This window comes from Impatiens glandulifera, chromosome 1 (assembly GCF_907164915.1).
Source record: "Impatiens glandulifera chromosome 1, dImpGla2.1, whole genome shotgun sequence".
Taxonomy (NCBI): domain Eukaryota; kingdom Viridiplantae; phylum Streptophyta; class Magnoliopsida; order Ericales; family Balsaminaceae; genus Impatiens; species Impatiens glandulifera.
The window spans coordinates 161,121,968-161,139,532 of record NC_061862.1 but is presented as its reverse complement, the minus strand read 5'-3'; the positions used below and the strand labels follow the sequence as shown (position 1 = coordinate 161,139,532).

General features: G+C 33.6%; 6 protein-coding genes across 6 annotated transcripts; 2 read left to right on the top strand and 4 right to left on the bottom strand.

Annotated features, from left to right (window-relative positions):
* Positions 1-328: 328 nt before the first annotated feature.
* Positions 329-2,310, bottom strand: LOC124920509 (rop guanine nucleotide exchange factor 12-like). The gene is made up of 6 exons (XM_047461007.1): positions 2,159-2,310; positions 1,816-2,087; positions 1,668-1,742; positions 1,330-1,587; positions 939-1,259; positions 329-854 (listed from the first exon to the last, which is right to left on the bottom strand). The coding sequence occupies exons 1-6, from the start codon at positions 2,241-2,243 to the stop codon at positions 456-458; spliced, it is 1,410 nt and encodes a 469-aa protein (XP_047316963.1). The 5' UTR covers positions 2,244-2,310; the 3' UTR covers positions 329-455.
* A 2,199-nt stretch (positions 2,311-4,509) lies between these two features.
* LOC124920507 (glyoxylate/hydroxypyruvate/pyruvate reductase 2KGR-like) lies at positions 4,510-5,715 on the top strand. Its single transcript, XM_047461005.1, has 2 exons — positions 4,510-4,972; positions 5,062-5,715. Exons 1-2 carry the CDS (start codon positions 4,547-4,549, stop codon positions 5,578-5,580), a joined length of 945 nt encoding a protein of 314 aa, XP_047316961.1. The 5' UTR covers positions 4,510-4,546; the 3' UTR covers positions 5,581-5,715.
* Positions 5,716-5,747: 32 nt separating this feature from the next.
* LOC124920508 (dynein light chain 1, cytoplasmic) lies at positions 5,748-6,192 on the bottom strand. The gene is made up of 2 exons (XM_047461006.1): positions 6,010-6,192; positions 5,748-5,929 (listed from the first exon to the last, which is right to left on the bottom strand). The coding sequence occupies exons 1-2, from the start codon at positions 6,145-6,147 to the stop codon at positions 5,783-5,785; spliced, it is 285 nt and encodes a 94-aa protein (XP_047316962.1). The 5' UTR covers positions 6,148-6,192; the 3' UTR covers positions 5,748-5,782.
* Positions 6,193-8,217: 2,025 nt separating this feature from the next.
* LOC124920504 (protein disulfide isomerase-like 1-6) lies at positions 8,218-10,860 on the top strand. Its single transcript, XM_047461003.1, has 11 exons — positions 8,218-8,833; positions 8,903-9,032; positions 9,110-9,275; positions 9,352-9,551; positions 9,634-9,723; positions 9,807-9,878; positions 9,955-10,023; positions 10,108-10,194; positions 10,277-10,411; positions 10,488-10,541; positions 10,627-10,860. Exons 1-11 carry the CDS (start codon positions 8,298-8,300, stop codon positions 10,714-10,716), a joined length of 1,629 nt encoding a protein of 542 aa, XP_047316959.1. The 5' UTR covers positions 8,218-8,297; the 3' UTR covers positions 10,717-10,860.
* On the bottom strand, positions 10,816-13,257 carry LOC124920505 (ras-related protein Rab7-like). The gene is made up of 7 exons (XM_047461004.1): positions 13,072-13,257; positions 12,821-12,847; positions 12,633-12,732; positions 12,073-12,219; positions 11,918-11,998; positions 11,671-11,816; positions 10,816-11,111 (listed from the first exon to the last, which is right to left on the bottom strand). The coding sequence occupies exons 1-7, from the start codon at positions 13,122-13,124 to the stop codon at positions 11,039-11,041; spliced, it is 627 nt and encodes a 208-aa protein (XP_047316960.1). The 5' UTR covers positions 13,125-13,257; the 3' UTR covers positions 10,816-11,038.
* Positions 13,258-15,125: 1,868 nt separating this feature from the next.
* Positions 15,126-16,800, bottom strand: LOC124918720 (putative Peroxidase 48). The gene is made up of 2 exons (XM_047458767.1): positions 16,408-16,800; positions 15,126-16,199 (listed from the first exon to the last, which is right to left on the bottom strand). The coding sequence occupies exons 1-2, from the start codon at positions 16,744-16,746 to the stop codon at positions 15,222-15,224; spliced, it is 1,317 nt and encodes a 438-aa protein (XP_047314723.1). The 5' UTR covers positions 16,747-16,800; the 3' UTR covers positions 15,126-15,221.
* Positions 16,801-17,565: the final 765 nt, after the last annotated feature.

Below are 17,565 nucleotides of genomic sequence, written 5' to 3'. Positions count from 1 at the left end.
AGGAATTACTTGCAATAATCAGCAGATTTTCTTGCGTTTAGCTGAATAAACACATCCCGACACAAGAAAACTTCTTCAATGCAGTTGTGCGCAAATTTTGATTGATGTAAAAAGTATCTTATTATGTTGAATTACATTATGTTAACTATTGAACAAAATATATAAACTTGTTTGGTTGTTTGATTGTCTTACTTTTCTTCTGTTTATTTAAATTCTATTTCATAAATAGCATCAACAAACAAAACTAGGTATTTTCTTGCAATAATCAGCAGATTTCCTTGTGTTTAGCTTAATAAACACATCCCGAGTGCGATTATGTGCAATTTTATACAGGAAATTTTGATTGATGTATAAATTATCTATGGGTCAGTCTGAAAATCAAAATCAAGTCCATCCTAGCGGCCAGTTTCTTGATGGTTTCATTCGCTTTTAGTTTCTGTTAACTGGTTATTATGTCAATGGCGTGCGGTTGGGCTTCTCAAGACGCCCAAATTTTCTGCATAGGAGAATCTCCGGTTTGTGTCGATATTAGCCAATTTGACCATCAACTTGACTTCATCGGTTAAGTCGACTCTGTCTCCTAGACTTCCTTTATTCTCTTGCCAATCTGCAAACTCTACAAGTGTCATGGATTTTGGAGTAGCCATCATATTGAGCTTTTCTAATTCCTCTTTAGCATTTGGAAATTTGCTCAATCCTTTTGCATGAGGAATTGTCGCCCTCTTTTTCTCCCCGACTGATGGGTCTCTTGCGACTGAATCAGCGTGAAGAACATCTTCTATCCTTGACAAAACCGTGAAGGCCAGACTCTCTATTATTCTAGAATAGCTTTCAAGAATTGATTGTCCCACATCCTGTTTCAAATACATTTTGGAAACAAAAACTTTGTCAAATGAATGAAACTGAAAGAAGCTGTGTTTCTGTTTGTTTTGTTGTACCTTATTGTACTGGATCTTGCTGACTTCTAACGCAGACTGTGCAACTCCGGGAAACCTGTGTTTGATAATGAGCAAGATCGTTTCAGCTCGTTCTTCAAAGAGTTCTCGCTTCTCCAAACTTACGGCCGAACCCCACCCAGACTTTCCTTCTTTAGCATTCATCTTTCTTTTCCATATTATTATGGATGCTTCTATCCTGTTCTTGAGGTCGAGTATCTTATGATCTGCTGACAAGTCCATCGTTGAAAGAAGATTATCAGGGTCGAAGGAATCAACCGTTATACTCTTATAGATAGATTCTCCCAGGCTTGATCTTCCATTCTGCATTCATTTCATTCCATTTCATTCATTAATTAGGAAATCGAAACTAATAATTAATCAATCAATTTACCTTTGGGAGAGAATCAAGGTAGTTTTCTGGTATCTCCATTTCTGATATAACTTGAGCATTGATTGCCATGGCTGCTTTCAGTGCTTGGTTAACCGAATCCTTCTGGTACAAAAGCCATTTTCTCGTAACATCAGGCAACCCGTTTGGCGGAACCTTGGGTGTCGGTATCCACCATTTATCAACTTTCCTCTTGCTGTCGTCTGAATCTTTCGATACATAAGTGAATTCGTTTTGATCCTTGAAATTATCCAAACAGTCCTGTTCCCATTCCAACAACAATAACATTTGAGGAATTTGAATTTTTCTTAAACAGAAAGAAAGAAAGAAGAAACACTCACAATAAGCATAGCGTCCAGCTTGCGTAGCGCAGGGATGTTAACGAGAAGATCCTTTCTTTTTCTCGTCGTCATGATCTGATACGAATGGAGAAGATGAGGATTCAAGAATGAAAAGGTTTTCATGAAAAAATAATAAATAGTAAGTTACCTCCATATTAGTCCCATCTTTACCAATCTGTCTGCTTGGAACCATCTCAACAACTTGATCTGTTACAGACAATAGCCAATCGATCTCTTTTCTCCATCTTGCTTTGGTATCGGCCGCCATTGGCTCTAAACGCCTCTGTTCTCCGAAAACAGAGGCTGCAAGATTCGTTATTGCATTTGATAATGCCAAGGCTGATGAAACACCCTTTCCTCCACCAGACATATCTTCTCCTAATAGAAGCTTAGAAAATTTCTCCTTCATCAGCTCCATACCTATAACATCCCAATCAGAATTGAAAGGAAAGAAATGGAAAATGATTATAAAGAAGATCAAAGATATATACTTTTTATGAGATGTTCAATGGTTTCTTCATTAGTGGGTGAACGAGACTTTGAACCCTTGTTATCCTCTGAAGCTTGAACCATCATGAAAACGATAATGGAAAAAGGAGATGAAGATGAAGATGATGCAATTAGAACGTGGGGAGCATTAGCTGTTGAAGAAGAATGAATAAAATTAAAGAAGAAATTGAGGGTGGGGGGCTTTCTTTCTTTCTTTATATAAATTTGAATTCCCTTATTTGAAAGCTTTTGTTTTTGGCTTTCTTAAAAGAAAGGAAAAGGAAAAGGAAAGAAAAAGAAGAAGAAGTTGGTTGGGGGGCAATTGCTTTTCTCGTTTTGGTCAAATGCCAGCCAAAAATTTGAAAACACCCTATCCTGCTTAATTAACCATTACACCCACCTTTCTCTCTCATTATCCTAACTAAACAACACACAACCGTCCATTCTTTTTTATTTGTTTATACTCACCATTCAATTTTATTATTACTTTTCAAAATGGTCTTTCTATTTATGTGTTTTCAAATTATTCCATTGAAAAGAGTTTCATGTATAAATTTGATTTAGTCTAAAGGTTTAGTACCTTAATTGAAAATATATTATATATATTGTTTTATTTTTTTGAGAAATAACAGAAAAATATTGAGAAAAAAGTATAAATTTGAAAATTATCACTCTTATTCAATTTTTAATCCAAGTGATGTCATTTCATATACTTTTCTTCTAAATATTTTCTATCATTTCATATACTTTTTTCTAAATATTTTCTCTCATTTCTTATACTTTTCTTTTAAATATTTTTTTTTTATCATTTTTAATTGTTTTATTTACTTTAACTACAACTTAACTTAAGGGTTATAGGTGAGAATTGACATTTAGTCTTTTAAAACTATGAATGACAATTTGAAATCTCTCCTCATAATTGAACTGAATTTCCTCATTTTGACAATGACTATGAATGGGGTGAGGATAGTATTTGTGTCCCTAATCTACCCGATTTCACCTTAATTCTACCTCAAACGAACTGAATTTTCTCGTTTGGACCAGCTAGGGTTATCTGTTCCCACCTTCTCTATGGAGTGGTAAAAGTTGAATAAATATTTTTTTGTAAAAAGACAGTTTTACCCCTTCCATGTGAGAGGGAACAAGAGGAACATGAAGGTATTGGGAGCAGAGGATCTTGATCTCGTTTGGACGGTTTTTCACCAGAGTACCGGGGATGAAGCGAGAATGGTATATGTATCCCCGACCCACCTCGATATTACCCTAATTCTGCCTTAAACGAACTAAATTTCCCCGTTTGGGCAATTTTTCACTAGTTGACCGGGGATGGAACGAGGATGGTATTTTTGTCTCCGACCCACCTCGATCTAACCCTAATTCTGTCTCAAACGAACTGAATTTTCCCGTTTGGGCAATTTTTCACCAGGTTACCGGGGATGGGACGGGACGAGGATGGTATTTTTGTCTCCGACCCACCTCGATCTGACCCTAATTCTGTCTCAAACGAACTGAATTTTCCCGTTTGGGCGATTTTTCACTAGTTGACCGGGGATGGGACGGGACGGGGATGGTATTTTTGTCTCCGACCCACCTCGATCTGACCCTAATTCTGTCTCAAACGAACTGAATTTTCCCGTTTGGGCGATTTTTCACTAGTTGATTGGGGATGGGACATGAATGATATTTTTGTCTCCAACCCACCTCGATCTGACCCTAACTCTATCTCAAACGAACTGAATTTTCCCATTTGGGCGTTTTTTCACCAGTTAACCAGGGATAGGGCGATGATGGTATATGTGTCCCCGACCCACCTCAATCTCACCATGTTTCTGCCTCAAACATTATAAACATAATTAAATATGTAAAATTATCAATATATTTATTTATTTATTATATTTTATAAAAATTTTAATTTTTTTTATAATAATATGAAATTTTAATATATTACTATATATATTATATTAAAAAAAATATTTATAAAAAATTATTATATAAATATATTTTTTTAAAAATATGGTATAAATGATATCTATTGAATTCCCTGAAACCTAAGTGGTGAGATTAATGAAAATTGTAGTAAAAATAAATCCCATCAAACAATGCAGAGATAATAAATATATTCTCCACTCCAAAACACCTCATTATTATCCATACATAAAAACACTTTGATTTCATTTTTTTAATTTCAAATTTCTATCCAAATTCGAATAATTTGTTAATATAATTTAATTATATGTAGTAAGTAGAATATTCGGTGTAGACAAAATGCAATCAAATTATTAATTGAAAATATATTACTCATTAATCTAATAATAATAAATTCTTATTTATTTACTAGTACTTTCTCAAGGCAGCCGACCATCCATCTGATTCATTCAGCAAACACAATCATGGCGAAATCGATTGGAGTTTTGATGGTGTTCCCTTGCGATTCGTATCTTGAACAGGAGCTTCATAATCGGTTTAATCTTATCCGATATTGGAACTTTCCAGATAAAGCGGAGTTCTTCAAGGAAAACTCCGGCTTAATCCGCGCTGTAGTTGGCAGTGGACACGCAGGAGCCGACGCCAAACTTATCGAAGCCCTACCCAAACTTGAGATCATCTCCAGTTTTAGCGTCGGTCTGGACAAGGTTGACCTAACGAAATGCCAAGAGAAGGGAATTAGGGTTACCAACACTCCAGACGTCTTGACTGATGACGTTGCAGACCTCGCTATCGGTTTGATGATCACGACCCTCCGCCGAATTCCAGCGTCTGATCGGTATGTTAGGAGTGGACTGTGGAAGAAAGGTGACTTCAAGTTGACTACAAAGGTTTGAACTTTGAATCATTCTCTTCTTCTTCACTACAAATTGAGATTTAGGGTTTTGAAATTTGTTGTTTTTGTTGTTGTTGGTTGCAGTTCAGTGGGAAATCAGTTGGCATAATTGGACTAGGCAGGATTGGTCAAGCAATTGGTAAGAGAGCAGAGGCATTTGGGTGTCCAATTAGCTATTACTCAAGATCAATAAAGCCTGATTCAAACTACAAGTATTTCCCAACTGTGATAGAACTGGCTGCAAACTGTCAAATACTTGTGGTGGCTTGTGCCCTAACTTCTGAGACTCGTCATATCGTTAACCGAGAGGTTATTGATGCATTGGGTCCAAAGGGTTTCGTGATCAACATAGGGAGAGGTCCACATATAGATGAAGGTGAGCTGATTTCGGCTCTGGTTGAAGGGAGATTAGCTGGGGCTGGGCTTGATGTGTTTGAGAATGAACCCAATGTACCTAAAGAGCTTGCTGAGCTTGAGAACGTTGTTCTGACTCCTCATGTGGGAAGTGGGACTGTGGAAACTCGAAAGGCTATGGCGGATTTGGTTATTGGGAACTTGGAAGCACATTTCTCAAATAAACCACTCTTGACTCCTGTTGTTTAGACCCATCTATATATTTTGTTATGCCATAATAATAAGGCAAATTGGTTGTCTGACTTTTACTACACATTGTTGCCATTTGGATAAATTGAGTTTGATATTTGTTAGACTTTTTACTAATCATGATTTATATAATCTAGTTATGAGTGTTGGACAAGTCATACATACATACATAGAAAATAGGGTTGTAGAAGAAAAACCCAATTCAAGGAGAAGAAGAACCTTTGAAGATGAGGAAGTTGAGTGTCTCTAATGTGAAGTAGATAAAAGTGCCTTTTGTGTGAGTGAAGAAACAACCAAAATTTGATCCAACCACACATTGCCAACCGCCTCCATATCTCTTGTCGAATTCCTGAATTAGAACAAACAAAAGACTTTGTTTTTATCAATCTTTTACAAATGAAAGAGAAATAGAGATAGTTGTTAGTTTGCCTTTTTGATGTGGGCAGCAATGGATTTGCAGTGAACAACATCGTAGAGATCTAAAGCTTGGGAAGCGGCAGCCATGGCTTGAATCTGCATCTTAACAGGCATGTCTGTGTCTTCTATCAAACCCTTTCCCTCCAACATCTCTCTCTTTCTCTCTAAGAATTGAAGAACATTAATCTTTCTTTTCTCTCTCTCTGTGTGTTTGTGTTTGTGTTTAAACTTTAAAGTTTAAAAGCTTGAGCGGTTGTTTGTTTAGAAGTTGATGTTGATCCTGTTCTTAGGTAGCTGCTGTTGGATGAGTCATCTTTTTTCCATTAGTGCTGGCACAGTATCCAACTCTTGTCGTTTTGTTCTCCTCTGCCTTTGAAAATTCAAACGGTCCTTTCTAGAGAATATTTCACTCTGAACTAAAATAAATCAAGACTTTTTTTTAAGGTTTTTATCACTATATAATTATGGTGCAATACTTAGTTAAAAAATGTTTATATATATAAGTGTGATATGTTTTGTCATTGAGTTATAAGTATAAATTAGAATCCAAGATTACAGGAGGAGTTCAAAATCTTGAAATTGTTTCAAAATTTAACTTATTGTACAAACTTAATTCACTTGATCTAAAACCTCTATTTGTTTGATTTATTTAAGATTAATTATAAATGACATTCAATTTTTCAACAACTTATTAATCAAGAAGTTTGGATTCAAACTATGAGCTCAATTGGATTTCGAGATAAACTTAGTTGTTAATCCTTGTTTGGTGGTACATTTGGCTCAAAAGGAACCTTAGAAGTAGGGATGATAATGAGGCGGTTTGGTTAGAGGATTAGCATTACGATCCTCGTCCCGAATCTACCAAGCTCGCCTGACGAAGATTTTATATATAAACTATTTCTGTCCCGATCGGGGACGGGATTTCCACCTTAAAACAAAAATACCGTTGTCAAGTGAAAAGAAAAAAAAAACTCTACTTAAGAGAAAAGATATGATGTCAGTGTTGTTTATATTAAGAGTAATGATACATAGTGAGAATTTAGTGTCATGAATGATGTGTCAACACGACACGTGATTGAATTTGAAAAATATAATTTTTTTCTCTCTAATTAAATTTAAATTCAATCACGTGTTGACACATCATTCCCCACACCATTCATGATACCAAATTTTTGTTCTCTGTCATTATTCTTATATTAATTAGTAAGAAAAATATTAAAATTTTATAAAAAAAAATATTAACAAAGAGTTAAACAGACCTCCAACCTAAAATGTCCTCAAACTCAAGATTAAATGGAGATGTAGCAAAAAAAAAAAAAAATAGAATTGAAATATTGTCAATAAAAAACAAAATAGAAGATGTAACCAAAATTATAAGTAGTTTTAGAGATAGGAAGAGAAAATATAACTATAAGAATATAAGGATAATGAGGTAAAGAGAAGAATAAGAAATAATGTGAATGTTAGAAGAAAAAAAGCTTTTTTTTTTAGTGAAAAAAGAAAAGGTAATAATTGAATTTGTTACCGTTTGGGGTTCGGGGAAATGTGTGGGCATGTAAATATCATCCCGTCTCAAATCCTAGTCAACATATTTTAGGTTTTCCTCGATACCCATTTAAAATAGAGAAAAACCACATCAATTGGTTCAGTTCGAAACAATTACGACAGAGCGGTTTTAAATTGTCATCTTTACGTAAAATATTTAGTGATCGTGGTTCACTGTTTCGTTTACTTCATAATGCTATTATTATTATGACATCGATGAGGTTTTTCGGAAAAATCGATAAGCTATGTAAGTGAACTCATTGATCTTCTCAAAAATTTCGAACTCGTTAACACTAATTTTTTTTTATGTTGAATTGTTCTCCTAATAGTTAATTTTATTGTGTTTTCGAGAATATGTTTTGTTGGTATGTTTTATGATACTTTATACTTTTTTATTGATATATTTAAATTACTCTAGTTTACATAATATTGCATGCATGAATCTTTTTCTTCTAAATTACATCTATCCATTTATTAACTAAATATTCTATATTCTTAGTTATTTTCATCCAAATAAACTTCAATTTCAATACATAACTTCTTTGGAATGCAACAAATTCATAATCTTTCTTGTAATATGACACAAAACATAATCTCTCTATATACTAGGAAAATAAGCAAAAGGGCAAAATTAGCAGTAAGCATATAAACATGGGTGTCGGCTGCAACCCATTTCCCTGAATCTATTAATTTGGACTGTCCATTCTCCATCTTCTTCTTCTCATTCTCCTGCAGATCCAATTCCAACCAGACAGATGATCATGGTTAACCCTAAACCAAGTTCAAGATTCATCTTTTTTACTCTAACCCTCTTTCTCATTCTAACCCTTTTCATCACCTCCGCGATCACATCTGTAAATGCCCAACTTGATAACGAAGATTTGGAAGCTGATTTTGACGAACTGATAGCATTGGATGAGGAAGTAGATTCAGAACGAAAGTCAGAAGAGAAGAATGGAAACAACATTAAGCAATCCGAAGCAGAGCTTTTGAGCAAGGCCCAGAGGATTGTAATTGAACTTAATAGTGATAACACAAAAAGGGTAATTGACGAAAATGAATTCATTCTTGTTCTGGGTTATGCTCCTTGGTGTCCTAGAAGTGCTGAGCTTATGCCTCGTTTCGCTGAGGCCGCTACGGCATTGAAGGATCTTGGAAGCTCTCTTTTAATGGCCAAGATCGACATCGATCGTCATACAAAATCTGCATCATCTCTTGAAATCAAAGGGGTTCCCACTCTTCTTCTCTTTGTTAATGGCACATCTCAGCCTTATTCTGGTGGATTCACTTCGTAAGTTCAGTTAACCCTTTTCAATTTCAGTATCAAATCCTTTAATTTTGGTTTATCTGGCATGGGCAGGGAAGAAATTGTGGTTTGGTCAATGAAGAAGACAGGTGTACCTATCCAAAGAATTGGATCAGTTAGTGATGCAAATCAGTTTCTAAACAAGCATTCCATTTTTGTTGTTGGGTTCTTTGATAAATTTCAGGTATATGCTAAATTCTATATTTTGATTATTTCATGCCCAATTATTGACATACATACTCATATGATCTATCTATATAGGGATCTGAATACGAAGAGTTTGTGAAAGCTGCAGCAGCAGAAAATGAAATCCAATTTATAGAAACAAGCAACTTAGATGTCGCCAACATTCTATTCCCGGATGTTAAAATTGACAATCTTTTCATTGGTCTTGTAAAAAACGAGGCAGAAAAATTCACTTCTTTCAGTAAGTAAAGCCTTGTCTCTTTCGGGTTATGCTGGATGTGGTTTTAAATTTTTCTGTGTTTTGGTTATTGGTACAGATGGAATCGTCACTGTTGATGGAATATTGCAGTTTGTGAACTATAACAAGTTCCCATTAGTCACAATACTGACTGAATTGAACTCTGCTAAAGTTTACTCTAGTTTGATCAAACTCCAGCTTTATGTTTTTGCAAATGAGGATGATTTTAAGAGCTTAGTTGAACCCCTTAGAGAGATTGCAAGAAAGTTCAGATCAAAGGTATGTAGTTTTTCAGTAAAAAACGATCACGATTAGAGATTAGAGAGGTTTTCAATATCGTTTGGTTTGGTTTTGGTTGCAGATAATGTTTATTTATATTGATATAAATGAGGACAATCTTGCTAAGCCCTTCCTTACTATGCTTGGGATAGAAGGCTCAGATGAGACTGTCGTAAGTTTCCAGTTTCCACAAATTTCAGAAACTTTTGATATCGATTTTTTCTGTGAACAAGTTCTATCTTTACTGAAATACAGGTGGCTGCTTTTAATAATGAAATTAGCTCAAAATATTTATTAGAGGCAGATCCAACACCAAGCGAAATAGAAGTAAGTTGAAGAACCATATTTACTTACTCTTGTTCTTCTTTTCAATTTTCTCAATCAATTGGCTTTTTTCTTGCAGGAATTTTGTGCGAGGCTTGCGAAAGGTACACAGCCGCATTATTACAAGTCCCAGCCAATACCAAGCAATGTGAGTATCTCTCAACTATATTGGTGTAGAAGTCGGATTGAATATGTGGTGACGAGAGTTGTCTATGAAATATGTATATGACAGGAAGGAGAAACCGAAAACATTCATGTCATCGTTGGAAAGACTTTTACTGAATTGGTTCTAAGCAGTCCAAACAACATTGTTCTTGAGGTTTGGTTAATTCATGTGATTCAACAAATCTCTAATGCAAAACCAAATTACACATTTTCTCTTATAATAATATTTTTTTTAGGTACACACGCCTTGGTGCATGAATGGTGATGTTGTAAAGAAGAATGTTGAAAAGTTAGCAAAGCATTTCAAAGGATTGGACACACTAATTTTCGCGAGAATAGATGCTTCTGTCAATGAACATCCAAAACTAGAGGTTGGCTCCTTATTTTCAAACATAGCCAATAGATAACATCATTTGTCGGATTTATAGTTACCCATTCTTGTTGCAGGTGGAAGATTACCCAACGATCCTATTTTACCCAGCAACAGACAAATCCAATCCGGTAAATTATTACCCAATAAATATACATTAACAAAACTTAGTATATACCTTTTTCCCCCTAATATAACTAGGTTTGTTGCGTGCAGATCAAATTGTCCACAAAATCTAGCTTGAAAGAATTGGCAGTAGTTATCAACAAGAATCTCAAAAACCAGCAGAAGAATGATGAACTATAACAACATTTTTGTTAAAGCACAAAAACTAATATCACCTTTACAGTATTTGAATCAAGTTATTTTACTTATGCGTGTTGAAATGTGAGCCTTCCTTGTAGATTAAAGGATATGATTTTGAAATACTATAGAATTAATAACTTACAATGCCATAAAGTTTTCTCAATCCTTTCTCAGTTTTTCCTTTGTGACTTACAAAGAATGCAATGCATGAAGAAGCATAGAATTTCGACAAAGAAACAATATAGTATTGTTCAGCTTAATAAACCACAAACTGAAAGAATACACTCTGAAATCGAAAATCAAACTAGGAGCAAGCGCTAATTTAGCATTCACAACCGGTGGATCTTTGCTGCCTGCCTCCGCCACCTCCAACATCAATCGTATCAGGCAAATATCTATCATGCAACAATATGAAACGTAAAACAGTTGAGACTTTTTCGCATATTATGGCATTTCAAAGCAATAGCTAATGTTGTCAAGAGCCATATAATATCAGCACCAGAAGACATTTGTTTTAGTATTGCTTAATTGCAAGTACTTCATCTCGATCAAACAAAGATGCTTCAATTAATTGCAAGATTTGAACCCATACCCTTCCCTAGCTAGAAGACAATCCCATGTGGAAACACTTATTTTATATCTTGTTTGAAAGCATACTAGACAGTAGACACATATTAAAAAATGTATGGGTGGTTTCTCATCTGGATCTGAATTTAGATTAAAAAAAACCAGAAAGTGTTTCCAAAAGGGTTGTCTACTAGCTAAATATTATACCTCCAGATAGAATGTTTTACCACTCAAAACTGAGTTTTCTTTTCCTTCAGGACTTCAATCAACTATTTTGAAATAGTCTTCGATATAGAACTCAATTTGCAAAACCAATGTTTCATATAAAGTAGGCAATCATGAATAAAATGTAACAAACAATTCCAATGAATTTTATCAGAAACTCACAGTTCTTCTTCAGGTTCATTTTTCAGGGCATTTTTGGCTATACACTCAAATGCAGCTTCAACATTCAAGCCTTCTTTTGCAGAAGTCTCAAAATAAGGTATGTTACCCTTAGAAGCGCACCATGCCCTTGCTTTCTTCTCTGAAACCTGAAATTCAGAGAGCAGTATGTATACAGTGGTCAGTAGCCAAAATAAGTCAGGAAATATTTTAAGTTATTTTCTGATGTCAAAAAATGATTCAAACATACCACCCTGTTGTTGCCACCATCAACATCTACCTTGTTCCCTAGGACCACAAATGGAAAGTTCTCAGGGTCATGTGGGCTAGCCTAAAAGACCCCAAAAAACGAACAAAATAGTTAGTTCAGTAAATTTATGAATTTTTAACCAAAATAGTTAGTACCTGAAGCAAAAATTCTTCCCTCCAGTTGTTAAGATTCTCAAACGACTTCATCACATTAACATCATAGACAAGAACACAGCAATCAGCCCCTCGATAAAAAGCCACACCAAGGCTTTGAAACCTTTCTTGTCCTGCTGTGTCCCATATCTGCAGGGATGGATTACTATACTAAGAATACTGAAAAGTCCAATGTATAACAACTTGTGTAATGAAAATTGAAAGTAGAAGTGAGGCATTTAGTCCATCACCAAACTGACATTTCCACATGAATAGAATTTATTATATCTAGCCATTACATCTCAAGCATATAGGACCGACCATATACAACAGAAACATTTAGTTCACTGCAAATCATCAAGTGTTTGCATCTAGTTGTTAAACCCTAAAGAAAATGGCACGAAATTTAACCTCATTATCCTTTTGTGTCAAACAATAACACTCAATGGGTCACCAAATACATTCTCTTAATGTGTTTTTAAGGATCTTTAAGAAAAGAATCTAGTGCTGACATTACATACCAATTAAATAATCCAATCAAAATCTAACTAAAGGAAGCTCACCTGCAAAGTGAAAGCTCTGTCTTCAAACTGAACTTCTTTAGTAAGGAAATCAGCTCCAATAGTAGCCTTATACTGATTGCTAAACTTACGATTCACATACCTACAGAGTAATAAATATCAAGCAATAAATAAAACAATACATCCAAGAACTCCAACAAAAGAAATGTAGGGCTCCACATGATACTTACTGATTCATCAATGACGTCTTCCCGACCCTACCAGAAGAAGATGAAAGATATATCCATGTCAGCAAATCAAACCTCAAACCTTAAAATACAAACGAAATCAAAGCTTGAAATTCTACAGACAGACATGTTTTGACCAAATTCAGAAAGTAACATAAATAATCTAGATTCTTAGTTAACAAAATGTTTCAGATCTACGACGACCAGACAACATCATTGGAATGGTTGAAATTGAAGGTGTTTTTAAGTCTTACCCGCTGTCGCCGAGAATTATAACCTTGAGAAGCATACGCCTACGAGAAGCCATAGATTGGATTGGTATGAGTTTGGATCGATGAACTAGAGACAGTCAAACGAGGAGAGCTCTGAGAAAGGAACCAGATGACAGAACTTTTACACCATCAACCCCCGTATTCCCCTTCTGGTTCCAGCTTAGCTTGGACAGGCCAGCTATGATACATACATATATACTTTTTTATTTTTATTTTTTATTATTATTTTGGTTAAACATATATTATTTTTTATTTTTATTTTTATTTTTATTAATATATACGATAAATTATGTGAATATTTTAATTTGAAATTTGAAAATGAGAAAATAGTAATTTGTATAGACTTTATACAATGAAAAGAGAAGTAGCATAAAAGTACTGTCAATAATAAGGTTGATGGAATATTCTTTTCTATATTTTGAATGATGCTTTCATAAATTGTAAAAAGTTTCTATAGGATATTTCCCCCCTAATTTATTTGGATTTTGATAATATTAAAATTCATATATATATATATATATATATATATATATGATATGATATAGGAGGGGATATAGATGGTTCGTTTCGGTCGTTTTTTTATCGAAAAATTAATCCTAATAGTTGATGTTGGTATTTCAATTTTTTATTCGTCGGTTGACAGTTAAACGTCAATTCGATTTAGTCGGTTATAATATTGATTTGGTCGATTTATCGGTTTAATCGTTAAAAAATTACAAATATAAATATATATATATATTATATATATATAATAAATTAAATAATAAAAATTTTAATTAAGTATTGTAATAAAATAAATTTAATAAATTAAATAATAAAATAACTATTTAACTTAAAAGAAAATATAATAAAATATTAATTAAACAATAATGAGTTTAAAAAAAAAATCAAATATAAAAAATAAAAAAATTCATGTGAGTTAAGATTTGAACCCAAAAATTATATTCATCATTTTTATCACTAGGTTAAAAGAATATAAATTTTAAAAAATATATATAAGAACGTATATATACGGTTTGTTTATTTTTAAAACCAATCAAATCAGTCATGATTACAATTATGAAATTATGAACTAGAACTTGGCTTGGTAAATTTTTCATGGGTTCAATTTATTTTACTTTACTTTTTTTGTTTTGCTCATCCCTAATGTGATCTCATTATTTAGTTCAAACTTTGTTACATATTATTGTAAAATGTCGTTTTAGTTTTTCTTATTAAGGCCAGCTAGGATAAGAAAAAAATAGCATCAACAAGTTTTGTTCTTATACCACCAGATGTTTTAACATTTAATTTAATTAAATAAATTAGGTTACATTGTTTAAATTTAATCAAAATTATTATATATATTAAATAAAACATAAAATATAACTATTTAAACTCTGAAAAATAAGATTTTTTTTTTTATCTAAGGCACCCAATTCTAAGGAATGCATATGTTTATTTGAGATTCACATCAAAAGACTAACAATAAGTTTGAATGAGATTGCTTTTCTAAATGAATGGATCTAGAATGTGAATGAATCTAGTGTTGGAAAATTCAATCCATATGGATGACAGACAGCTAATTAAAAATAAACAACATGTATATTAAAAATGATAAGTAGACATGAGAAAATAAAAATAATAAAATCACCAAATATGAAAATAAGAATGAAAAAATATAAACACGTTACTAACCCGTTATCGAGCTCGTAGACTCTTAAGAACGACGATTAACTCCCCACCGAACTAAAAGGGAAAAGGTGAATTGTGCTTCTAATCATATATGTTGTATTGGTTTCTTGATGATGTGTCATGTGTGTAAAGTATTTCATGAATCATTGTGAATTGTAAGATTAAATTGGTGATGTGTGTAAAGTATTATCTTACTTGACTTGTAATTGTACTATTTAATCTACATGTTATGCAATTAATAAATGACTGAAGTTTAGATTTCACTTCAATCATATACTCCCTTCTTCTTCTTATGCCCTATTATGATGTCTGCAATTTATTTGAATCTTACAAAAAGGAAAATTGATCATTGTATTGTAGTATTAGAAAGGATCACAACTACATGCACCTAAACTAGGCAGGCTAAGATCATTACACCACTAAATGATGAGGAATGAATGGGTAAAAGCAAAGAAGTTTCACTTAACCTTTGAGCAATTAGTCCTTATCTGGCCCATTGATGCAGTCAATACCCTAAGATTTGATAGCTTCATCATTGCTTGAGCAAAGTCCTTCCTGAAAAGGGATACATCAGAAGCATATGCTCTTACCCAAGTCTCAGTTTCTTCTCCTGCTGTTAGCTGCTGATCAACAAACAGGATACCTCTTCCTTGCAGTAGCCTGCGGTAATATTGTGTCCCAAATCCCATTTTATGGCTTTCGTATTCCATCGACATCACTGCATCCATCATTGATGGAGAAGGTGAACTTGAGCCACCCACAAACATTTGCTGTTCTACTGGGGGAGAAGCACTTTCAGCTGATGGTGCCAATGAAGGAGTTGAAGTGAATGAGTTGTGGTGAATGTTTTGGTTGTGGCTGCCATTGCATGTTGTTTTCAATATATTGAGGAACTCAGGATTCACAGATGGATCAGATGTATTGGTTCCTTGAAAGTTGAAGAGTCTATCGAGGAAGAAACTACAGTGGATTCTTCCAATGCTGTGAGACCCTTCACATATAACAAACAATCTCAAAGAAAGTGTCCTTTGCATACAAATATTAGTATAGACTATAGATATAAAAATTAATGAATATTCACCTAAGAGGCTGACAGTTTCTCGTTCATCAAATCCTCTAGATGCAAATGTTGCAACAGCTTTTGGAAGATCATCTTGAGGTCTAGGAAGCTCGAAAGTTGCAATATCTGCGAAAGACAATAAACTATCTCTTCTTCCCGTTTGCAGAGGATAGAATGGTCCTCCTGATAAGACTACACTTTCTCTTGCAGACAAAACAAGAATATCAGCACAAGAAACCACTCCTGGACAAGCTTCTTCAACTTCAGATTTGATTATGTCAATCACATCAAATCCTTTCAATGATTCATTCGGCGGTGACTCTTTCTCACTTTCGATTCCATCTGAAGGATCCAACAAAACAGATGCATCACATCCCTGTTATAAGTCATCAAATATACTCAATCAATACATTTTGCAAAATCAGTGATTATGATGATCCAACAGGATAGGTAGATCAATATCATGAGATCTATCAGCTATAACGACAATACATTAAGAATTAACATCGCTCCATAAAACAATCATGAAAACACCAATCGCATCAGATCTATCATACAAAGGAGAGATTCGATGAAGAACTAACCTCAACAAAACAGTCGTGAAACACTAATCGCAATAGAGCTGGAGCAACACCAGATCTTTCAGCGTTGAGATTCTGGACACCAGCACGAATGATCTTCTCGGCAAGAGGACAGGATTCACGGTAGAAATCGTATTCCAGCGATCCAGATTCCAAGGTCATAGGCTTAGAGGAAATGAAATTAATGGAAGAAGTCGGTGGTTCTTCATCGATCATTGGAGTATCAGAAATAAACTGTGTTACAGCCATAGGATTCTTCTTCGTTTCGGCGTTTTCTCTCTTCAGAGAGATCAAAACGCAGAGAAGAAACACCATGAAACTCAGTTTCCTGAAGAAGTCCATTTCAAACCTGCTCTCAATCTCTCTCTCTATCTCTCTTTGTGATTGTATAAATGAATCTGACGGTTATAATTGGGCGGGAAAAGCTACTTAAAAAGATATTTCAGAGAGTTTAGTTCGTTATGATGCTAACTAATCTTCTGATAAACTCTTTTGTTACTTCTATAACAATAATTATAATAAAGTAATTGTTTTTTAATAAACAGAAAAGAAAATATTTTTGTTATTATTATTATTATTATTATTATTATAAAATATATTAATAAGATTAAACAAAACAATATTAATGATATTATGGAAAAAACGAAATAATAGTAATTTTTGAGAAGTGTTTTGGGACTATAGAATTAAAGGTTTTATTCATTAAACTTTTGCATAATCAAGAAAAAGGGGGTGTGCATCGGATGAGATTATCTCGAGCTTATCGAAAATTTAACTTTGATGTATTTTTGTTTTCTTCTCTTTATTGCAAACTGTTTTGGAACGTTTTTCGTTCACTCTCGATTTCAAAAAAAAAGTTAACATTTTATTAAAAAATAATTAAACAAAACAATAAAAAAAATTTTTTGGTAAGAGACAATTTTATTAATACGAACGTAAGATGTGTTCAAACGTTATAAAGAAAAAAAGAAAAAAATTAATAAAGAAGAAAACAATTTAACAATTTTATAATAAGATCGAAAAATTCTAATTCCATTCCGTACAAGCTCTTTTTTCAAACCGAAACGAACGCGTGTAATATTAATCTTGTGAGATGATCGTACCCTTAATTTTTCCCTTTAAAAATGTTCTTTTATTTATTTTTTTTCAAATCGTCCACCA